This window comes from Somniosus microcephalus, chromosome 10 (genome assembly GCF_052327205.1).
Source record: "Somniosus microcephalus isolate GS21.2 chromosome 10, FLI_Smic_1.0, whole genome shotgun sequence".
Lineage (NCBI taxonomy): Eukaryota > Metazoa > Chordata > Chondrichthyes > Squaliformes > Somniosidae > Somniosus > Somniosus microcephalus.
In genome coordinates this window covers 237,768,043-237,793,077 of record NC_140996.1, presented here as the reverse complement: position 1 = coordinate 237,793,077, position 25,035 = coordinate 237,768,043, and the positions used below count along the sequence as shown (strand labels likewise).

The following is a 25,035-nucleotide window of genomic DNA, read 5'->3' as shown; positions in this document are numbered from 1 at the left end:
AGAGGGAGCGAGAGACAGAGAGGGAGCGAGAGACAGAGAGGGAGCGAGAGACAGAGAGGGAGCGAGAGACAGAGAGGGAGCGAGAGACAGAGAGGGAGCGAGAGACAGAGAGGGAGCGAGAGACAGAGAGGGAGCGAGAGACAGAGAGGGAGCGAGAGACAGAGAGGGAGCGAGAGACAGAGAGGGAGCGAGAGACAGAGAGGGAGCGAGAGACAGAGAGGGAGCGAGAGACAGAGAGGGAGCGAGAGACAGAGAGGGAGCGAGAGACAGAGAGGGAGCGAGAGACAAGAGAGGGAGCGAGAGACAGAGAGGGAGCGAGAGACAGAGAGGGAGCGAGAGACAGAGAGGGAGCGAGACACAGAGAGGGAGCGAGACACAGAGAGGGAGCGAGACACAGAGAGGGAGCGAGACACAGAGAGGGAGCGAGAGACAGAGAGGGAGCGAGAGACAGAGAGGGAGCGAGAGACAGAGAGGGAGCGAGAGACAGAGATGGGAGCGAGAGACAGAGAGGGAGCGAGACACAGAGAGGGAGCGAGACACAGAGAGGGAGCGAGACACAGAGAGGGAGCGAGAGACAGAGAGGGAGCGAGAGACAGAGAGGGAGCGAGAGACAGAGAGGGAGCGAGAGACAGAGAGGGAGCGAGAGACAGAGAGGGAGCGAGAGACAGAGAGGGAGCGAGAGACAGAGAGGGAGCGAGAGACAGAGAGGGAGCGAGACACAGAGAGGGAGCGAGACACAGAGAGGGAGCGAGAGAGAGAGAGGGAGCGAGAGACAGAGAGGGAGCGAGAGACAGAGAGGGAGCGAGAGACAGAGAGGGAGCGAGAGACAGAGAGGGAGCGAGAGACAGAGAGGGAGCGAGACACAGAGAGGGAGCGAGACACAGAGAGGGAGCGAGAGACAGAGAGGGAGCGAGAGACAGAGAGGGAGCGAGAGACAGAGAGGGAGCGAGAGACAGAGAGGGAGCGAGAGACAGAGAGGGAGCGAGAGACAGAGAGGGAGCGAGACACAGAGAGGGAGCGAGAGACAGAGAGGGAGCGAGAGACAGAGAGGGAGCGAGACACAGAGAGGCAGAGATGGTAATGAGTGTACCTCCCCCGTGATCGCGGACCACACTTTGAGCGTGTTGTCATCCGAACCACTCAAAATCCGGTTTCCCGAGAACTGCAGGCAGGTAATGACATGATCATCGTGGCCTTTCAGCACCTGAAAACAGAGAGAAAATTGGCCATTTACTCGTCAACAGCATACCCTTACTAACTCAGAATGCTAGAGCATTAAATCCCTTCGGTTTACTCTATCATTTATATCACATTTAATTCCACAATGCACTCAGTCGTCTTTATCTGACCGTTGTACAAGTTGAGAGATTAAAACTCCTCCCCACAATCTATCTGAATTCCAGCTCCAAACTCAACCAGCGCAACGTGTTCTCCAGCCCCAGATTTCTCCCCTCCTCTTCTACAGAACACTGAAGAGCAGAATGCGGCCATTCGGCCCATTGCCTCTTTGCTAGAGCTATGCCAAGCTAATCACATTGCCCTGAACACTCTCTCCATCGCCCCTGCACACTCTCTCCATCGCTCTGTATCTTTCTGTGATGAATAAATATTTATCCATGTTGGGGTACGGTTCCCCAGAGGCTGCCGTTCCCCGGGGGCTGCCGTTCCCCGGGGGCCGCCGTTCCCCGGGGGCCGCCGTTCCCCGGGGGCCGCCGTTCCCCGGGGGCCGCCGTTCCCCGGGGGCCGCCGTTCCCCGGGGGCCGCCGTTCCCCGGGGGCCGCCGTTCCCCGGGGGCCGCCGTTCCCCGGGGGCCGCCGTTCCCCGGGGGCCGCCGTTCCCCGGGGGCCGCCGTTCCCCAGGGGCTGCCTGCCGTTCCCCAGGGGCCGCCGTTCCCCAGGGGCCGCCGTTCCCCAGGGGCCGCCGTTCCCCAGGGGCCGCCGTTCCCCAGGGGCTGCCGTTCCCCAGGGGCTGCCTGCCGTTCCCCAGGGGCTGCCGTTCCCCAGGGGCTGCCGTTCCCCAGGGGCTGCCGTTCCCCAGAGGCTGCCGTTCCCCAGGGGCCGCCGTTCCCCAGGGGCCGCCGTTCCCCAGGGGCCGCCGTTCCCCAGGGGCCGCCGTTCCCCAGGGGCCGCCGTTCCCCAGGGGCCGCCGTTCCCCAGGGGCCGCCGTTCCCCAGGGGCCGCCGTTCCCCAGGGGCCGCCGTTCCCCAGGGGCCGCCGTTCCCCAGGGGCTGCCGTTCCCCAGGGGCTGCCAAAGTTGCGGGTACCAACCACGAGTGCGCCTTTCTTCAGGAATCCGCCTCGAGTACCAGCTCTCTATTCAACCATAAATGGCTTCACAGCCACGCACGACCCTGTTCACAACTGATAGCCCCATAAGCAGAGCTGACTGGATAATGATCGAGAGCAGAAACCCTGACTGTTTCTCCCCCTCCAACCCAGCTGCAATGCCCCAGTTAAATTGTGATTATTGGTCTGCGGGTGGGGCGAGCATCCACACCTTCCGTTGCAGAAAAGCCCCCGAATTGCGGAGACAGCACATGTTCAGATGGGGGACCTTAGCTACAAGGACAGGTTGGAGAATCACAGAAACCCCACAGTGCAGATAGAGGCCATTTCGGCCCATCGAGCCTGCACCGACACATATCCCACCCAATCCCCGTAACCCCTACACCAACACATATCCCACCCTATCCCCGTAACCCCACGTACTTAATCCCCCTAACACTAAGGGTCAATTTATCATAGCCAATCAACCTAACCCGCACATCTTTAGACTGTGGGAGGAAACCGGAGCACCCGGAGGAAACCCACGCAAACACGGGGAGAATGTGCAAACTCCACACAGACAGTCACCCGAGGCCGGATTCGAACCCGGGTCTCTGGCGCTGTGAGGCAACAGTGCTAACCACTATGCCACCGCGCTGGATTTGTTTTCATTAGAGCAAAGGAGGTTGAGGGGTGATTTGATGGAGGTGTACAAGATTATGACGGGTTTGGACAGGCTAGACGGGGAAAGGCTGTTCCCACTAGTTGATGGTACAAGGACTAGGGGACAGAGATTGAAGGTTTTGGGCAAGAGATACAGGGGGGACGTGAGGGGAAACTTTTTTACGCAGCGAGTGGTGAGGACCTGGAACTCGCTGCCGACGGAAGTGGTGGAGGCGGAGACACTCGGTGTTTTCAAGGGGAGACTGGATAGGCACTTGAGGGAAATAAACTTGCAGGGCTCCGGGGATAGAGCGGGGGAATGGGACTGACTGGATTGTTCTACAGAGAGCCGGCACTGACTCGATGGGCCGAATGGCCTCCTTCTGTGCCGTTATGACTCTATAACACACGGTTTCGTCACTTCAGGCACCCTGTGTTTTAACCCATTGTGTGTGTTTAGCTCAGTACCACAGCATACGCTACTTGGTGAACTATCTGGAGTAGGATGAAAGGACGAAAGACTTGCATTTGTCAAGAGTGTATTTTGTTATCACAATAACTCAGAGCTCTTTTTACAGTGAATTGCTGTAAAGGAATGCAGAGACTGAAGTTGGCAAAACACACCAAATTCAGAAGTGCTCTCACAGGAAGGGAATGATAAATCTGCACTGGTCACCTTTTGCTCCGAGACCGTTATCTTTCCTTAATCCTTGATTTGTGTTTTTCAGTTGTGTGTGTCGGGGTTATGGTACTGAGAATAGCAACCCAGAGGTTCCAAGTTCAAAACCCACCAGGGCAAGTTGTTAAAGTGAATTCAATAAAGCTGCTAATTTGTGAGCTGGTGCCAGAAAAATAACCATGAAAGCTCGTGATAAAAACACAACTGGCGTAGTAATATCCCTGCACCCCTCCCCACTCCACTGTACCTGCAACTTCAGGCACACACAACACGCCGACTCCCAATACTCGGAAGTATTAGCCACACAGCTGTGTCAAAGCACTCAGGGACTGCAGTGGTTCAAGACGAAGGTTCACCACCACCTGAGGCCAACTTGGGATAGATAATAAATGCAGCATTACCCAGATCCCAAGAACAAATAAAAACAAAACTGGACTGATCCTTGCGCCTCCATCCAAAAGAACCAACTACAAGTAGATTGAATAGATTGGGCCTATATTCTCTAGAGTTTAGAAGAATGAGAGGTGATCTCATTGAAACGGATAAAATTCTGAGGGGGATTGACAGGGTAGATGCTGAGAGGATGTTTCCCCTGGCTGGAGAGTCTAGAACCAGGGGTCACAGTCTCAGGATAAGGGGTCGGCCATTTCGGACTGAGATGAGGAGAAATTTCTTCACTCAAAGGGATGTGAATCTTTGGAATTCTCTACCTGAGCGCGCTGTGGAGGCTCAGTCGTTGAGTATATATATTCAAGGCTATCGATAGATTGTTGGACACTAAGGGAATCAAGTGTGGGAAAGTGGAGTTGCTCAGCCATATTATTGAATGGCGGAGCAGGCTCAAGGGGCCGAATGGCCGACTCCTGCTCCTATTATGTTCATATTCCTGTCAGATATTGATTAAGGTTAATAAATAATTATGGGGCTCTTTCCAATAGCCCTCCATACACCCTGGCACAGTCCCACCGACTGTAGGTCAGGCTCCACTGTATTTGGGGATTAAGATCAGATAGTTATCCGATACTTTTTGATCTCTGTGTCCCACTTATTGCTCACGGGTAGATTTGGATAGGAGAGACGAGTTTGCAACGCCTGTATTGCCACCTCCACCTCTAGGTGTAAACAAGGATTTCGGTAGCAGTGGGTGAGAAAGGGACAGAAGTGACGTGGGAATAGGTAGGGAGATTGCGAGTTCTTGAGATTTGCTCCGGCAACAAGCCAGCACAGATACAATGGGCCTAATGGTCACCTCCTGTGCTGCAACCTTCGACGGTTCTGTATCCTGTAACGCCCACCACGGCTGTAATCCGTAGGTAGCACAACAGTACACTTTGCTGGGGGGAGGAAAGAAAAATAAATACATTGCCACAAAAAAACAGAATGGTCCTAGAAATCGGGCTAGATCAGGATCACCATTCCGACCTCTCACACTTGGTGTGCAGAGAAGAGTGCCAATACTCCCTCCAGCACACAGGATTATTTCAAGGAGAACTGTTCCACTCAATTGCTTAAAAACTTGAGCACATAAAATGAATTCTCCTTCCCAGAGCCGAGTCAGCTGCTGACTGAGCTGCCATCCTGCAGTGTCACCCTCGGGTGATTTACCTCAACACATGAAGGCTCGTCTCTCAGTGTCAAGTGTGCATTCCTCACCATCTGCCCCCTGCCACACTGCCTCAGGTAGCGCCTTGCTGTTCTAGAGAGGAAGTCTCTGGGCATTACGCTCAACATGGAACATGGGCATTTCCTGAGCCGTTACAAATTGAGGCAATCAGTAAAATAATCTAGTCTGAAAGGCCATGGATAAGCTCATGCGTTACATTATCTAGCTCTCCACTCGGGCCAGCCTCCTGTGAATCCTGTCCTCCACCCAGCTACACTGTGATACCAGCTACTCCTGCCTTACCTTTGGTGATTTGATCTCTCCAGAACGCCAGTTGGTGTCGATCTTGTGCTGCCGCATGAAGGCAGATTTCCACGGACTGTACATGAAACCCGTGCTGAGCATGCGACGCCGCCGCAGGTACAGTGGCTCCTCGATCACTGGACGGGGGCAGAAGCAGACTGAAAGTAAATTCAATGGACGTGGCTCCAGTTCCTTTCTTGAACTCATTTTTACATTCCTAAAGATGTTCGTCCCAACCTGTGCATCTTTGCTGGCTGGGGTCAGGTTGGAGACTCCTTTCCCCACCCCGCCATTAGCCAATGGGAAGTCCACGACTGAAGCCCAGCGTGACTGTCTCTTCCTCCCCTGTAAACACGGACACCCGTTCCGCACTTACCTCCCTCCCTCCACCCCCCGCCATTAGGCCCAAGAAGCCTTTCCCTTTCTCCACAGATCAACCCCACCACCTTAATATCCCTCAACTCCAACTACCCACCTTCTCCCCATATCCCCAGTCTTGTGTCTCCAGAAAGGCATTGAATTGTCTCTTGACCCCGCTATATTGCCAGCCTCAATGTACTTCTCCGGTAAGTTATTACATAACTCAATGACTCTGTTGAAGAAGTTCCCAAAGTCAGTTCTTACCCCTAACTCTCTCCTTTTTAACAGGTGTCCCCCGAGGTTTGCATATTCACCGCAAGGAACAATTTGCATCATTCAGTTTTCTCAATTCTTTCATAATCGTGAAAATTCTAATTAGGCCACCTCGAAGCCTCGACCTTTCCTTAGAAAACAAGGCCAGAAAAGCAAAGACTGGAAACTCTGTGTGGGGGGAAGAAGTCAGACACATACCCACTGTGAGATGAGAAGATGATGCTGAAAAACTAAGAGCAGGGGAGGACCACAACTCACCTAATGGACTTCTTTGCATTTAAATTTTTGCACAGAGCATAATTAAAGCAGCGCCCTGAAGGGGCCATAAACCACAAGGAGAACTAATATGCTCCCATCAGGAAAGATCTAATTTTAGCCGAGATTGGTTGCAGGTACAGCAGAAGTGAGGAATTGCAATTGTAAAGTGAAGTGCATTTCCCAGTCCTCCCCACAGTCACTAGGAAGCCAACCAAGGAACTAATAACACTTCCAACATTAACAGAATTAATTTAAATAAAACTGGATAATGGCAATGCCTTTTGGGGGAGAATGGAATTGTCAGACAGATTTCTATCTGACAGTCATGGTGATTCTGCTGGAGAAAAATAAATTGGGATAAAGTAGAACTCCCTATGATTGATTTTATTTGGACTTTGAGAGCTTTCTACAAACAAATTCATGGGAGTCTAAAGTAGAAAACAACATGTACCCGGATATAATGCACATTAAAAAAGAAAGCGTGTTCATGAGGTGTTGAGTGCAGCCCTGCGGGCTCAGTGCCCGGGCCAGTGTATCTAATCTCACTAAATGATCTGGATCTGCAAAACATATACAAACCCGTCAAATATGCTAATTAAAAAATGAATGCAGTAGAAATGGAAGAAGCAGCTAACACAGGAAACTTTCTGGTATCCGGCACTGACGGGACCGAGCTGGTGCCGTAAGATCAAAACTGCCGTAGAAACCAGCGCTAATGTTAAAACATACGGAGCTCAGAGCTCCGTGTGAAGCAACAAACCCTGTTGCTTAGCAACAGCTTCAAAACAGTCGGCGCAGCTTGCAAGCGTCTAGCTGAAGCTGTTGCTTAGCTACAGAGACGCTTGCAGAGCCAGGACTGGAGAAAAGAAGCAACGAAAAGAAAAAAACTTATCTGAACCGACTCCTGAATTTTGCCGGTAGAGAGAGCTTTCCGGACATTTAACCTCCGGATAAACAAAAGTTTCCTGTAATATCTAGGGGAGTTAGACAGCTTCTCAATACTGATATCATGCAGATGTGAAATATATAAATAAAATCAGCACAGGGTGACTTAGAAAAGGACATGAGTAATAGCAGACTTCAACCTTCCAGGGCACCAACAACATGGTGGAACATGAAGAAAGCTATTAGAATGCTGGGATACATGGCAAGCAAGTTTTAGAGGTGACGCAGACTCGAAGTGGGCAGATCACAATATTGTGCTCAGTTCTGGTCAGCGCACTTCAAAAAGGATCATGAACACACTGGAGAGGGAAGGGCATTCAGAACGATTCCAAAATGAAAAGGGATGAACTGCGAGGAAAGATTACAGAAGCCTGAGCTGTACAATCTGGAGAGACGGCGGTTAAAGGGAGCTGGCGGAATCGAAAGGGTAAACCTCGGATATTACGTCAAAGTCAGTCAGGCTAGTAGGACCACAAATCTCAATCAATGGTAAAAGATAAATAAATCATTTTTGAAATGTTTCAACTCAAAAAGTGATAAACATTTAAACAATCTGCTGTGGTACGGTGACAGAACCCAAGCCAGTAAGGAGTTGAAAATACAGTGTGATGCGGTGAGGGGAATGTTAGGTGCGACAGGGATGTATTTCAATAGGTCAAATATCCTTTTCTAGTTCTGGCCTGTTCTTATTTCCAACTAGAGAACGATGGGTTGCATCTTATATCATCACATCAAAATATAGTTAGGTATAAGCTTGGGGAGAAACTATTTTCTGTCTGAATGCACAGAAATTTCAGATTTTATTAATTTTATCAAATAATCCTTCTTTCATCTTGCCTAAAGCATTATAGGTCAAGTTTTGGCATACAGTTGTTCCTCCTACCAAAATGCACCACCTCACACTTATCTATAATGAAATCAGCACAGAGGTTAGCAACGGGCAGTGATCTTCTGCAGATTCCCCCTCCCACCACCATTCTCCCGGATGGACGGAGCTCTTGCTGGGGTCGGGCTGTATGGGAGTTGGCTGCCCTCTAGGTATCAGCCGTGGCTCAGCGGTAGCACTTTGTGGAGATTACTGTGATTAGTAGGCTAGTTCAGCCAATGACATGCTTTGGTGGAGTCCCGCCTTCTCTTTGCACCGATTGGCCGGGAAACCCTGGTTGAGCAAGCCTGTAAATGCACGTCAGTGGCTGGACAGGCCTGCCAATCACACGGCTGCCAGTGAGGGGCGGTCACGGCGCAGCTGCCTGCCTCGAGTCAGTGACCGCGGCGCGAAGCTTCAGTGTGCCGCGGGAGCCTGACTCTTTATTTCACTGCATGGCCCAATCAAGAGTGCGGCACGGCCGGCGCGCACCTTGGGGGGGTGGGGGGGGGAGGGGGTGAGACAGTGGTCCTAGTACCGACCTCTGGAGAACACTACTGTACACCTTCCTCCAGTCCGAAAATAACCGTTCACTTAGCCAATTCCGAATCTATGCTGCCACTGTCCCTTTTATTCTACGGGCTTCAACTTTGCTGGCAAGCCTATTATGTGGCACTTTATCGAATGCCTTTTGGAAGTCCATGTACACCACGGTAACCGCATTGCCCTCATCAACCCTCTCTGTTACCCCATCAAAAAACTTGATCAAGTTAGTTAAACACAATTTGCCTTTAACAAATCTGTGCTGACTTCCCTTAATTAATCCACACTTGTCCAAGTGACTGCTAATTTTGTCCCGGATTATCAAAGGCGATATGAGGAAAAACTTTTTTACGCAGCAACTGGTTGTGATCTGGAATGCACTGCCTGAAAGGATGGTGGAGGCAGACTTAATCATGGCTTTCAAAAGGGAATTGGATAAGTATCTGAAGGGAAAACATTTGCAGAGCTCCGGGGAAAGGGCGGGGGAGTGGGACTAGCCGAAGTGCTCCTGCAGAGAGCCGACACGGGCTGTAACCGTTCTATGATTATCTCATTGCTGTTTCTGGGACTTTGCTGTGTGCAAATTGGCTGTCACTTTTCTCATTTTTTCTATTCGTTTATGGGATGTGGGCGTCACTGGCAAGGCCGGCATTTATTGCCCATTCCTAGTTGCCCCTTGAGAAGGTGGTGGTGAGCCGCCTTCTTGAACCGCTGCAGTCCGTGTGGTGAAGGTGCTCCCACAGCGCTGTTAGGGGGGGGGAGTTCCAGGATTTTGACCCAGCGACAATGAAGGATCGGCGATATATTTCTAAGTCAGGATGGTGAGTGGCTTGGTGGGGAACTTGGAGGTGGTGGTGTTCCCATGCACCTGCTGCCCTTGTCCTTCTAGGTGGAAGAGGTCGCGGGTTTGGGAGGTGCTGCCGAAGAAGCCTTGGCGAGTTGCTGCAGTGCATCTTGTAGATGGTACACACTGCAGCCACGGTGCACCGGTGGTGGAGGGAGTGAATGTTTAAGGTGGTGGATGGGGTGCCAATCATGCGGGCTGCTTTGTCCTGGATGGTGTCGAGCTTCGAGTGTTGTTGGAGCTGCACTCATCCAGGCAAGTGGAGAGTATTCCATCACACTCCTTACTTGTGCCTTGTAGATGGTGGAAAGGCACTGGGGAGTCAGGTGGTGAGACACTCGCCACAGAATACCCAGCCTCTGACCTGCTCTTGTTGCCACAGTATTTATGTGGCTGGTCCAATTAAGTTTCTGGTTAATGGTGACCCCCAGGATGTTGGTAGTGGGGCATTCGGCGATGGTAATGCCATTGAATGTCAAGGGGAGGTGGTTAGATTCTCGCTTGTTGGAGATAGTCATTGCCTGGCACTTCGGCGGCACAAATGTTACCTGCTACTTATCAGCCCAAGCCTAAACGTCGTCCAGGTCATGTTGCATGTGGGCATGGACTGCTTCATCATCTGTGGAGTTGTGAATGGCGCTGAACACTGTGCTGATGATGGAGAGTGGACTGATGGGGCGGTAATTGGCCGGATTGGATTTGTCCTGCTTTTTGTGGACAGGACATACCTGGGCAGTTTTCCACATTGTCGGATAGATGCCAGTGTTGTAGCTGTGCTGGAACAGCTTGGCTAGAGGCGCGGCTAGTTCTGGAGCACTAGTCTTCAGCACAATAGCCGGGATGTTGACAGGGCCCACAGCCTTTGCTGTATCCAGTGCACTCAGACGTTTCTTGATATCACGTGGAGTGAACCGAATTGGCTGAAGACTGGCTTCTGTGATGGTGGGGACCTCGGGAGTAGGCCGATATGGATCATCCACTCGGCACTTCTGGCTGAAGATGGTTGCAAACGCTTCAGCTTCGTCTTTTGCACTCACGAGCTGGGCTCCACCATCATTGAGGATGGGGATATTCTTGGAGCCTCCTCCTCCCGTTAGTTGTTTAATGGTCCACCACCATTCACGACTGGATGTGGCAGGACTGCAGAGCTTTGATCTGATCCGTTAATTGTGGGATCGCTTAGCTCTGACTATAGCATGCTGCTTCCGCTGTTTAGTCCTGTGTTGCAGCTTCCCCAGGTTGGCACCTCATTTTTAGGTACGCCTGGTGCTGCTCCTGGCATGCTCTTCTACACTCGTTGTTGAACCAGGGTTGGTCCCCTGGCTTGGTGGTAATGGTAGAGTGAGGGATATGCCGGGCCATGAGGTTACAGATTGTGGTGGAATACAATTCTGCTGCTGCTGGAGGCCCACAGCGGCTCATAGATGCCCAGTTTAGAGCTGCTAGATCTGTTCTGAATCTATCCCATTTAGCACAGTGGTAGTGCCACACAACACGATGGAGGGTGTTCTCAGTGTGAAGACGGGACTTCGTCTCCACAATGACTGTGCGGTGGTCACTGCTGCCAATACTCTCATGGACAGATGCATTTGCGACAGGTAGATTGGTGAGGTCGAGGTCAAGTAGGATTTTCCCTCGTGTTGGTTCTCTCACCACCTGTCGCAGGCCCAGACTGGCAGTTATGTCCTTCAGGACTCGGCCAGCTCGGTCAGTAGTGGTGCTACCGAGCCACTCTTGGTGATGGACATCGAAGTCCCCCACCCAGAGTAAACATAGAGATAGGAACAGGAGTAGGCCATTCGGCCCTTCGAGCCTGCTCCGCCATTCAATGAGATCATAGCTGATCTTACCAGTTCAGTACCCCGTCCCCGCCTTTTCTCCGTAACCCTTAATCCCCTTAGCCTTCAGAAATATATCCAATTCTCTCTTGAAAATATTTATTGAATTAGCCTTCACAGCCCTCTGTGGCAGGGAATTCCACAGGCTCACCACTCTTTGAGTGAAGAAATTCTTCCTCATCTCTGTTTTAAATGATTTGCCCGCTATTTTTAGACTGTGGCCCCTGGTTCTGTGCTCCCCGGCCATTGGAAACATTCTCTCTGAATTCAGCCTGTCCAGGCCTGCCATAATTTTATATGTTTCGATGAGATCCCCTCTCAATCTTCTAAACTCCAGTGAGTACAAGCCCAAACTATTTAATCTCTCTTCGTAGGTCATTCCCGCCATTCCAGGTATCAGCCTGGTGAATCGCCGTTGCACTCTTTCCATGGCAAGAACATCCTTCCGCAGATGGGGCGACCAAAACTGTACACAATACTCCAGATGCGGTCTCACCAGCACCTTGTACAGTTGTAGTAAGGTATCCCTATTCCTATACTCGAACCCCCTTGATATGAAGGCCAACATACCATTTGCCTTCTTAATCGCCTGTTGCACCTGCATGCTCTCCTTCAGTGACTGGTGCACAAGAACACCCAGGTCCCTCTGCACTTCCCCATCTCCCAATCTATTGCCATTTAGATAATAATCTACCCTCCTGTTTTTACCCCCAAAGTGGATAACCTCGCATTTATCCACATTATAGTGCATCTGCCACGTATCCGCCCATTCCCCCAACCTGTCCAAATCGCACTGTAGCCTCCTGACATCCTCATCAGAGCCCACCCCTCCTCCTAGTTTAGTGTCGTCAGCGAATTTGGAAATATTGCATCCAATTCCCTGATCCAGATCATTTATATATATTGTGAACAGCTGGGGTCCCAGGACAGATCCTTGCGGCACCCCGCTGGTCACTGCCTGCCACTCCGAAAACGAGCCGTTTATTCCAACTCTCTGTTTTCTATCCGCCAGCCAGTTCTCTATCCACGTTAATACTTTGCCCCCAATCCCATGAGCCTTAATTTTGCATGATAATCTTTTGTGTGGAACCTTATCGAAGGCTTTCTGGAAGTCAAGGTACACCACATCCACTGGCTCTCCCCCATCTATTTTACCAGTTACTTCCTCAAAAAATTCCAGCAGATTAGTCAGACACGATTTACCCTTTGTAAATCCATGTTGACTCTGTCCGATCCTTTCCCCATTTGTCAAGTGCTCCGCTATTTTATCCTTAATAATGGACTCTAGCATTTTGCCCACAACCGATGTAAGGCTTACTGGTCTATAATTCCCTGCTTTCTCTCTACCCCCCTTTTTAAATATTGGGGTAACATTAGCTACCCTCCAATCCACGGGTACTGTTCCCGAGTCAATGGAGTTCCGGAAGATGATCCTTAGAGCATCTGCTATCTCCAGGGCCACCTCCTTAAGTACCCTAGGATGTAGTTTATCAGGCCCCGGGGATTTGTCGGCCTTCAGTCCCCTCAACTTACCCAACACCATATCCCTAGAGATACTAATTTCTGTCAGCTCCTCCCTCTCATTAGTCCCTATGTTTGCCGATATTCCTGGGAGGTTATTTGTGTCCTCCTTTGTGAATACAGAACCAAAGTATGAGTTTAATTGGTCTGCCATTTCCTTATTCTCCATTATATATTCTCCCGAATCGGACTGCAAGGGACCGACTTGGGATTTTACCAGTCTTTTCCTCCTGATATACCGATAAAAGCTTTTGCAGTCTGTCTTTATGTTTGCTGCAAGTTTACTTTCGTATTCTATTTTCCCCTTCCTGATTAATCCCTTTGTCCTCTTTTGCTGTATCTTGTACTGCCCCCAATCTTCCGGTCTGGTGCTTTTTTTTGCCAGTTGATATGCCCTTTTTTTTGATTTTATGCTGTCCCTAATTTCCCTCGTTATCCACGGTTGAGTCACTTTTTAGGTTTATTTTTATGCCAAACCGGTATAAACATGTTCTGGAATTCTTCCATTCTATCTTTGAATGCTTGCCATTGTCTCTCCACTGTCAATCCCCCCAGAAACACCACCCAATCAATCTTACCCAATTCCCGTCTCATACCCTCGTAATTCCCTTTATTTAAGTTCTGGACCTTAGTCTCTGATTCAATTTCCTCACTCTCCATCTCGACTGAGAGCTCGATCATATTATGATCGCTCTGACCCAAGGGGCCTCGTACAAGAAGATTGCTGATAAGTCCCTTCTCATTGCACAATACCCAGTCTAAAATGGCCTGATCTCGAGTCGGCTCCTCGACATATTGGTCCAGATAACCGTCCCGAAAACATTCCAGGAATTCCTCCTCCTCAGAATTTTTACTAATTTGGGTAGTCCAATCAATATGTAAATTAAAGTCACCCATGATGACAGCTGTGCTCTTATCGCACGCTTCTCTAATTTCCCTTTTTATGCCTTCCCTCACCTCCATATTACTATTTGGAGGCCTATATATCACACCCACTAACGTTTTCCTCCCCTTGCTATTTCTCATTTCTACCCATACAGATTCCGTTTCATCCGAGTTAATATCCTTCCTTTCCATTGCATTAATCCCCTCCTTTACCAGCAATGCTACCCCACCTCCCCTACCTTTTTGCCGATCCTTCCTAAATATTGTATATCCCTGGATGTTAAGTTCCCAGCCTTGCCCACCCTGCAGCCACGTTTCTGTAATCCCAATCAAATCATACTTGTTTACCTCTATTTCCACAACTAATTCATCCACCTTGTTCCTAATGCTTCTAGCATTAAGATACAAAGCCTTCAGGCTTGCTTTTTTCACACTCTCATTATGAATTAGTTTGGCCCTTTGTGTTTCTCTCCTTTGCTTATTGCTTCTCACCTTTCTACCATCTATTTCTGACTTCATATGACTTCCCTCTTTTCCACTACCTAGGTTCCCATCCCCCTGCCAAATTAGTTTAAATCCTCCCGAACCGCCCTAGAAAATATTACCCCGAGGACATCGGCTCCCTCACAGTTCAGGTGTAGACCGTCCCCTTGGTACAGGTCACTCCTCCCCAAGAACTGGTTCCAATGCCTCAGGAATTTAAATCCCTCTCCCTTGCACCACTGCTCAAGCCACGTATTTAGCTTATCTATCTTACTCTCTCTAAACTTATTAGCTCGTGGCACTGGTAGCAATCCAGAGATTACTACCTTTGAGGTCCTACTTTTCAATTTAGCTCCTAACTCCCTAAATTCAGCTTGTAGGACCTCCTCCCTCTTTTTACCTACATCGTTGGTACCTACATGTACCACGACAACTGGCTGATCCCCCTCCCCCTTCAGAATGCTACTCTCTTGCTACTCTCCCTTGCTACTCTCAGTGCTTCTTCCAAGTGGTGTTCAACATGGAGGAGTACTGATTCATCAGCTGAGGGAGGGCGGTAGGTGGTAATCAGCAGGAGGTTTCCTTGCCCATGCTTGACCTGAAGCCATGAGACGTCATGGGGTCCGGAGTCAATGTTGAGGACTCCCAGGGCCACTCCTTCCTGCGTTTCCTACATTACAACAGTGACTACACTTCTAAAGTACTTCATTGACTGTAAAGCGCGTTGGGACGTCCTGAAGTCGTGAAAGGCGCTGTAGAAATGCAAGTCTTTCTTTTTCTTTTCTGGTACCTCATCCAACTTTCCGTTCTTCAGACAGTGAGTGTTTGCACGACATTCTATGGTGGGGAGGATCACAGCCTGATCCTTCACACTGGCGTGTTTTACAGCAGAGCTCAATGAACAGCAATCGAGAGGAGGAAGGTGCCTGATTATCGCTCTCCCAACCCAGGCCAGTGCCCCAGCTAAGATCATACAACAGTGACTACACTCCAAAAGTACTTCATTGGCTCTAAACTGCTTTGAGACGTCCGGTGGTCGTGAAAGGCGCTGTAGAAATGCGTGTCTTTTTTTTCTTCTTTCTGATGTGTCGAGCTCAGGATCACAGCCACAAGCCCATCAGATAAAGCGCAGCCGTTCTATGGATCAGCTTGGCAGCAGGAATCAATCAACGACTAGCGTGACATTACTTCCACTTCAAATCGCTGGAAAATTACCCTTCAGCTGCCCGAGTGCAGCTGGGATGTCACCTCGTCAGAGAGACCGAGAGACCACAGGTAGGTTTGATCGTACACAGGTCTGGACACTTAGCAAATTAAAGCTGCACTCATTGACTATATCCTACACTCTGCCAAACATGATGGATAATGTGAGCTCTTCCACTATGGCTCATATCTGCATTGACTCTATTTTGTCGTGCCTTGGGTAATTATAATTTATTTATATGAAAAATCAATAATGCACAATTTAAAACATAACCTTGTGTGCGGGGCACAGCATTACAATGTTAAATCAGCAGCATCTGGTCAGCTCTGGCAATACATTTTATTCCTCCAAATATTGCAAAGAAAGGGCCTGCTTTGTGCCGAGTCACCCGATCCCAAACATGGTGCTGCACTTGGCTTCGTCACCCATGGAGCAGGAGGCAAATCAGCCAGGTACCTGCCCCCGATCCTGTGCTGGGTGTGGGGATGGGCGCGCACGTCAGGTAAGGCAGAATTGGGCTGGATTATTATGCCCCTCTGCTGTCAAATAGTTTGCTCAGACCCTGGAGCCAAAAATCTGCAGCTGCTCCCAGGCGTCTGCTTCCACAGCTGGAACCGCGGCCAGGGCTTGGACTTGGCTTCGCGCTCCAGCTTCTGCGTGGTACCCACTCACTGTATGGTGCAGCGAGACTTCCTATTGGGAGTTCCTGTGACCGTGGCCCTGAGATCTAGCAGTACAGCTGGTGACAGCGGGGATACTGGCTCTCTCTGTGGCGGAAGCGGGGCCCATTGGGCCGTGGGCTGGACCTCCAAAGATTTAACGGGTGCACAGAAATGAGCCTTCCAGGGGAAGGGTGCCGGGGGGCACTTCTGCCGCAGCACGCAGCTTCTCCATTGGGCGCGTGCCCAGGATGAACTGCTCGTGGCATGCCCGGGGTCAGCGACAGATCTTCTGGACTTGAGGCTACTGCTTATGCTCATATGTGAAGAATGGACATTTGGATGAGCAATAGCAGGGTCAAGAAAGCAAGGGAGCAACTTGAAGTGGGTGGGGAAAGCAACTGCACCATAACACATCAGTACTTCTGTGGTAGGACCATGGCCTCGACCCACAACTCCCCTTGGGGTCAAACTCAGCTGCATTGCTAATGAACGACACAGAGCAGAGCCCTATCCCCGCCAAGGAGAAAAGAAAAATCCACGGGATAGTCATCGCAGATCACATGCATATTCTGGCAGACAATTTCACAGAACGGTGTCTGGGAGCACCGCCATCTACTGCCTACCTGGTGAGGGATGGAACATGGCGCAGGATGCTCAAGCTGATTACAGTAACCAGTTGTCTGCTGGCTCGCTCTTCAGAGAATCTTGACCAGAGAGTCTGATTCTTGAGGTTGACTGCAAACTGCTCATCTCATAGGATGTACCTTCACTCGGACGCCTCCACAGCACTGAGCTCTTGATCGCAGTGGGAGGGTGCAGACGAGAGGCAATCTTGCCCCAGGACTGAGGAAACCCTGAACATTGCTGCTCTTTATAGTACTGTTCCACTGGGGATCACTGCCAGCAACACTGCAGGCCCTATTGTTCCAACAAACAATACCTTTATCTCGGCGTGTAGGAAAACAGACACCACCTCGGGAGTCCAAACTTTTCCGACATAGCAGATGCCAGCCAGGACTGTGTGCCCAATTGGGCCGTGGGGGCGGGGGGGGGGGGGATGGGATGAGGAGCTCATTTGTTTTTCACAAATTGTAGTTCGTGCTGCAGCTCAATGAAGTGCCAAAGGTTAATTGTCACTCAGAATAAAATAACAGTGCGAGGTTCAGATGATGACCCTCTCCCGTTGCTCAAGTTTCTTCGATTAGATGTTGGAGGGAGATTCTGCAGGAGTTCGCTTCCTCTATTTTGGGGCAAAATTATGCCGTGTGATATTAATATACAAACTACTTCAAATGGATTAGCGCCTTCATTAAAACAGCAGACTCTGCTCATCAATTTTTATCTCTAATCTCACTGTTCTTTGTGGAAATTGCCTTTATGAAAGCATTTTCCACTCCTCGCCAGTGAAGGTGCTGGCTCTCGCCAGGGTCCAGCCTGCCTTCCTGTACCTTGCCCGAGTGGCCATTCTTGTCTACAGGAGGTGAGCTGTGTCGATCACTGTAGTTCAACTCCACCTTCAATCGCACATCTGCACTTTACAACAGAGATCACTCGCGAGTGATCAGCAGCAGGGTGAGTTTTCCACCATTCCTAACCCAGGAGCACAGAGGATTTCAGCACTCACAAATTCACCCTCACCCAGGGCAAGACAAACTAACTCTGCACAGATCACGGATCGGTTCCACTCTGGACAAGTGCCTTTATTGATGGAGCCATCAGGAGAGCTCAGGATTGAACCGACGACACTACTCACTGACGATACCAACATGATTTCTGTTTTGTTCATTCTCGGGATGTGGGCGTTGCTGGCAAGGCCGGCATTTACTGCCCATCCCTAGTTGCCCGGAGAAGGTGGTGGTGAGCTTTCTTCTTGAACCACTGGCAGTGGGTTTGATACAATGGAGGGACCACTTCAGAGGGCAGTGAAGAATCAACCACATTGGTGTGGGACTGGAGTCACCTATAGGCCCAGACCGGGTAATGATGGCTGTTTCCTTCCCTAAAGGACATTAGTGAACCAGTTGGGTTTTTGTGACAATCCGATATAAGAACATAAGAAATAGGAGCAGGAGTCAGCCATTCGGCCCCTCGAGCCGGCTCCGCCATTCAATAAGATCACGGCTGATCTTCTACCTCATCTTCACTTCCCTGTACTATCCCCATATCCCTTGATACCCTTAATATTCAAAAATCTATCGATCTCTATCTTGAATATACTCAACAACGGAGCCTCCACAGCCCCCTGGGGCAGAGAATTCCAAAGATTCACCACCCTCTGAGTGAAGAAATTTCTCATCTCAGTCCTAAATGGCCGACCCCTTATCCTGAGACTGTGACCCCTGGTTCTAGACCCCCCAGCCAGGGGAAACATCCTCTCAGCATCTACCCTGTCAAGCCCTGTAAGAATTTTGTATGTTTCAATGAGATTGCCTCTCATTCTTCTAAACTCTAGAGAATATAGGCCTAGTCTACTCAATCTCTCCTCATAGGACAATCCCCCCATCCCAGGAACCAGTCTGGTGAACCTTCGTTGCACTCCCTCTATGGCAAGTATATCCTTCCTTAGGTAAGGAGACCAAAACTGTCCCCAATACTCCAGGTGTGGTCTCACCAGGGCCCTATATAGTTACAGTAAGACGTCTTTACTCTTATACTCAAATCCTCTTGTAATAAAGGCCAACATACCATTTGCTTTCCTAATTGCTTGCTGTACCTGCATGTTAACTTTCAGTGATTGGTGTACAAGGACACCCAGGTCCCTCTGAACACCAACATTTCCCAATCTCTCTCCATTTAAAAAATACTCTGCTTTTCTATTTTTCCTACCAAAGTGGATAACTTCGCATTTCTCCACATTATATTCCATTTGCCATGTTCTTGCCCACTCACTTAGCCTGTCTATATCCCCTTGAAGCCTCTTTGCATCCTCCTCACAACTTACATTCCCACCCAGCTTTGTATCATCAGCAAACTTGGATATATTACATTTGGTCCCCTCATCCAAATCATTGACAGCTTCATGGTCACTTCAATTTCTAGATTTTTTAAAAACTGAATTGAAATTCTCCAGTGCCTCAGTGGGGTTTGAACTTGCGTTCTCTGGATTGTTGGTCCAGTAACAAAACCATTACACTACCGTACCAGTAACTGCTCATTAACATCTGGTAAAATACAACAATCACATCGCTGTCATCAAGGTCCAACTGTGGATATGCTGGGGTTCCAATTACTGTGGCAAAGTGCTTGATTCTCATCCTGCAAACTTTGTGTCATCTGAACTACCCCATGAGATTATTGCCTTGCAATCATGTCCAGGTACCCTCCATTGTCGATGCAAAAAAAATTGGATATTGTGTAGCATGACAACAGTGTTCAGCCAACGACAATCATAATGGTGGGACTTGCATCAAACTGTCTCTGGTGATTGAGGGGAAGACAGGTAAATTCACAACAGGGCAGCCTGGTCACATCTCCCCAATCCTGTAGGAGAAAGGACAGCCTGGTCACATCTCCCCAATCCTGTAGGAGAAAGGACAGCCTGGTCACATCTCCCCAATCCTGTAGGAGAAAGGACAGCCTGGTCACATCTCTCCAATCCTGTAGGAGAAAGGACAGCCTGGTCACATCTCTCCAATCCTGTAGGACACAGGACAGCCTGGTCACATCTCCCCAATCCTGTAGGAGAAAGGACAGCCTGGTCACATCTCTCCAATCCTGTAGGACACAGGACAGCCTGGTCACATCTCTCCAATCCTGTAGGACACAGGACAGCCTGGTCACATCTCTCCAATCCTGTAGGAGAAAGGACAGCCTGGTCACATCTCTCCAATCCTGTAGGACACAGGACAGCCTGGTCACATCTCCCCAATCCTGTAGCAGAGAGTACAGCCTGGTCACATCTCTCCAATCCTGTAGGACACAGGACAGCCTGGTCACATCTCTCCAATCCTGTAGGACACAGGACAGCCTGGTCACATCTCCCCAATCCTGTAGGACACAGGACAGCCTGGTCACATCTCTCCAATCCTGTAGGACACAGGACAGCCTGGTCACATCTCCCCAATCCTGTAGGAGAAAGGACAGCCTGGTCACATCTCTCCAATCCTGTAGGACACAGGACAGCCTGGTCACATCTCTCCAATCCTGTAGGACACAGGACAGCCTGGTCACATCTCCCCAATCCTGTAGGAGAAAGGACAGCCTGGTCACATCTCTCCAATCCTGTAGGAGAAAGGACAGCCTGGTCACATCTCCCCAATCCTGTAGGAGAAAGGACAGCCTGGTGATATCTCTCCAATCCTGTAGGACACAGGACAGCCTGGTCCCATCTCTCCAATCCTATAGGATAAAGGACAGCCTGGTCACATCTCTCCAATCCTATAGGAGAAAGGACAGCCTGGTCACATCTCCCCAATCCTGTAGGACACAGGACAGCCTGGTCACATCTCTCCAATCCTGTAGGACACAGGACAGCCTGGTCACATCTCCCCAATCCTGTAGGACACAGGACAGCCTGGTCCCATCTCTCCAATCCTATAGGAGAAAGGACAGCCTGGTCACATCTCTCCAATCCTGTAGGACACAGGACAGCCTGGTCACATCTCTCCAATCCTGTAGGACACAGGACAGCCTGGTCACATCTCCCCAATCCTGTAGGACACAGGACAGCCTGGTCCCATCTCTCCAATCCTATAGGAGAAAGGACAGCCTGGTCACATCTCTCCAATCCTGTAGGACACAGGACAGCCTGGTCACATCTCTCCAATCCTATAGGAGAAAGGACAGCCTGGTCACATCTCTCCAATCCTATAGGAGAAAGGACAGCCTGGTCACATCTCTCCAATCCTGTTGGACACAGGACAGCCTGGTCACATCTCTCCAATCCTGTAGGACACAGGACAGCCTGGTCCCATCTCTCCAATCCTATAGGAGAAAGGACAGCCTGGTCACATCTCTCCAATCCTGTAGGACACAGGACAGCCTGGTCACATCTCTCCAATCCTATAGGAGAAAGGACAGCCTGGTCACATCTCTCCAATCCTATAGGAGAAAGGACAGCCTGGTCACATCTCTCCAATCCTGTTGGACACAGGACAGCCTGGTCACATCTCTCCAATCCTGTAGGACACAGGACAGCCTGGTCACATCTCCCCAATCCTGTAGGAGAGGACAGCCTGGTCACATCTCCCCAATCCTGTAGGACACAGGACAGCCTGGTCACATCTCTCCAATCCTGTAGGAGAAAGGGCAGCCTGGTCACATCTCTCCAATCCTGTAGGACACAGGACAGCCTGGTCACATCTCCCCAATCCTGTAGGAGAAAGGACAGCCTGGTCACATCTCCCCAATCCTGTAGGAGAAAGGACAGCCTGGTCACATCTCTCCAATCCTGTAGGACACAGGACAGCCTGGTCACATCTCTCCAATCCTGTAGGACACAGGACAGCCTGGTCACATCTCCCCAATCCTGTAGGAGAAAGGACAGCCTGGTCACATCTCCCCAATCCTGTAGGACACAGGACAGCCTGGTCCCATCTCTCCAATCCTGTAGGACACAGGACAGCCTGGTCACATCTCCCCAATCCTGTAGGAGAAAGGACAGCCTGGTCACATCTCCCCAATCCTGTAGGAGAAAGGACAGCCTGGTCACATCTCCCCAATCCTGTAGGAGAAAGGACAGCCTGGTCACATCTCCCCAATCCTGTAGGAGAAAGGACAGCCTGGTCACATCTCTCCAATCCTGTAGGACACAGGACAGCCTGGTCACATCTCTCCAATCCTGTAGGACACAGGACAGCCTGGTCACATCTCTCCAATCCTGTAGGACACAGGACAGCCTGGTCACATCTCTCCAATCCTGTAGGAGAAAGGACAGCCTGGTCACATCTCTCCAATCCTGTAGGACACAGGACAGCCTGGTCACATCTCTCCAATCCTGTAGGACACAGGACAGCCTGGTCACATCTCCCCAATCCTGTAGCAGAGAGGACAGCCTGGTCACATCTCTTCTGACCTCCCTCCCCTACTCGGGTCTGCTGCCCATTGTGAAATACCTTGGGATGTTTTGCTTCATTGAAGTTGCTATGATGATGCAAATCATCAAACCATATTACATTCATCAAGATCTCATTGCCATTGATTCAAATGTAGTAGTTCATTCCAGGAAAATGCCACTTGTCATACAGTGTCACAGCCAGTGACAGCATGCTGAATGTGCACTGAAAACTAATTAGAAACACAAACAGCTCCATCAGATTCAAGCTATCAGGGACACTGGTGATGATGCTTCATGAATCACATACGATTGAGGTTATTTGAGTTAGCCTTAGGAAACATGAAGAAACAGACCATTTTCTACCTCAATAACATTCTGACACAGACACGTTAGAAGATATTAAGCCCCGCAGAATAGGCTGTGTACCATGAGTGAGAATGGCAATGTTCAGGAGAATTCTGCAGCCCGCCTCACAAGGTATAAAATTAAAAATATAACGAGCTCTTTCAATGGCACAACAGGAAGGCCGCAGGCTTGATCTTTAGTCTGTGCGGAGATTGTTGTTCTCAGTGTGATGGCCATAGGAGTGCTACAGCCGGCCTCAGTATCTGAGAAACAGAGTGGAAAGTGGGCCAGGATTCTCCCTCCTGATTGCTATCCAGCAAGCACTAGAAGTGTACCAGTGTGGGCATGGGAGAAAATTGGCAGATCGGGGGGAAAAAATTGAATTATCTTTTGGTTCAATGTTATCAAGTAACCTGCAGTCCCTTAAGTCCCTCAAATTCTATTTCAGCAGAACACGGCAGATTCACGGATCAATTGGCAGATGCTGCTCGATAGGAAACCTATGCAAACAGACTGCCAAGGACGCTCAGTCTTACTCCCAGGATTAGATTCAGGTCATTTCTGCTGGGACTTTGCCAAAACCTGGCAAGTAGGATGTCAACATGCCCCCTCTTCTCCCAGACTCACCCTCTTCCCTGCATTTCTCTCTCCAGAGCAGGTTATCCTCAGCCAGGATGCGCCAGTACCGACAAGTCTGTGCTGCCCGCAGCAGGTCCCTTGGCTCCAGAAACGACAAGACGTAGAGTGCCAGCTGGAAGGAAGAAAAAGCAGACTCTGTGAAACCGCTTCAAACAACTGGCTGATTGCAGAATCAGGAGGAGTATTAACGGCTAATCAATCTGAAAATTAGACAGTAAAATCAGACATGCCACTTCCAAATATTACCACTGCTCTGTTGAAACAGGTTAATGCCAGCCTGATAGCACGACAATCGTCCTCAATCATATCCCCATTAACTTGGCAGAATCAGAATTGCAACAGTTTAAATATCGCTCAAACCTCTTCCGACTGCAGATGACGAGCTACATGGTGTCTTCTAGACTGCCACTGGAACATCACAATGCAAGCCCTTAATTCAGAAAGTGCCATTAATTAAAATATGTTCTACAATTCTGTGGAGGAACAAGAACAAAGTACTCAACTGAGTTTCTTCAAAGGCTTAGCGGGTAAACGTACCACCCAGTGTAGTACTGAGACAAGACAGGCTGCAAATCCCCAAGTTTGATCCCTGCTCTGTACTGATTGGCTTCAGTGCGGTTAGGCTGGGTTTGAGGGGTGTGAGAAGGAAGAGGAAATCAGCCTGGGTCTCTGCTCCTCACCGAATGCGCAGGTGTGGTCAAGCCAGATGCCCCTCAACAACAAACAACTTGCATTTATATAGCGCCTTTAACGTTGTGAAACTTTCCAAGGTGCTTCACGGGAGCATTAACAAAATGTGACGCCGATACACACAAGCAGATATTAGGAGAGCGATTAGAAGCTTGGTTAAAGAGGTCGGTTTAAGGAGCATCTTAAAAGGAGGACAGAGGCGCAGAGGGGTTTCGGGAGGAAATTCCAGAGCTTATGTCCTAGGAACAGGAGGAGGTCATTCAACCCCTCGAGCCTGTTCCACGATTCAATGAGATCGTGGCTGATCTGTATTTCAACTCCATCTACCCACCTTGGTTCCGTAATCCTGAAGACCTTTGCCAGTAAAAAATCTACCAATCTCAGTTTTAAAATTTCCAATTGACCCTCCCAGCCTCAACAGCTTTTTTTGGGGCGGGGGGGGGGGGGGCGGGCGGGGATGAGTTCCAGATTTCCCCCACCCTTTGTGTGCGGAAGTGCTTCCTGACATCACCCCTGAACGGCCTGGCTCTAATTTTAAGGTTCTGCCCCCTTGTTCTGGACTCCCCCCACCAGAGGAAATAGTTTCTCTCTCTCGACCCGATCAACTCCTTTAATCATCTTAAACACCTCGATCAGATCACCCCTTAATCTTCTAAACTCGAGGGAATACAAGCCTAGTCTGTGCAACCTGTCCTCGTAATTTAACCCTTTCAGCCCATGGCATCTGAAGGTACAGCTACCAATGGTGGAGCGATGAAATTCAGGGATGCGCCAGGGCCAGAGATCTCGGACCTCACAGATAATTAGCCTGTGGGTGAGGTTCAGGAAAGCTGCTGGTGCCTAAGGAACTGAACCCCAGAATCCGTAATCACCTTCAAGAGGAGGGTGGGGGATCACTGATTGCCTTCAGGTATAAACTTGCTCCAGAAATCCACATGAAAGATGGTAACAGGAAACAGAATTGGTCATGTAGCCTGATCCTGCTCCTATTTCGTGTGTCTAATTCTGTTAGATTCAGGAGATGGTTCTGTGATAGTAGATTGGCGGTTAGGATCAGATCAGCCATGATCTTATTGAATGGCGGAGCAGGCTCGAGGGGCCGATTGGCCTACTCCTGCTCCTATTTCTTATGTTCTTATGTTAAGCAGCGATCCGCTCTACTGGGAAAGGCCA

General features: G+C 49.7%; 1 protein-coding gene across 3 annotated transcripts in view; it reads right to left on the bottom strand.

Annotated features, from left to right (window-relative positions):
- Nucleotides 1–25,035, bottom strand: part of LOC147112202 (F-box/WD repeat-containing protein 7-like) — a 270,212-nt gene that overhangs the window by 17,396 nt on the left and 227,781 nt on the right. For 2 of the 3 annotated variants that reach the window (XM_085999857.1, XM_085999855.1), the window contains 3 exons: nucleotides 23,161–23,284; nucleotides 5,513–5,670; nucleotides 1,091–1,204 (listed from right to left, as the gene is read on the bottom strand). In XM_085999857.1, the coding sequence (XP_085855983.1) occupies nucleotides 1,091–1,204; nucleotides 5,513–5,670; nucleotides 23,161–23,284 (396 nt within the window). The remainder of the gene's footprint in view (nucleotides 1–1,090; nucleotides 1,205–5,512; nucleotides 5,671–23,160; nucleotides 23,285–25,035) is intronic. The other variant, XM_085999856.1, reaches the window with a different exon arrangement.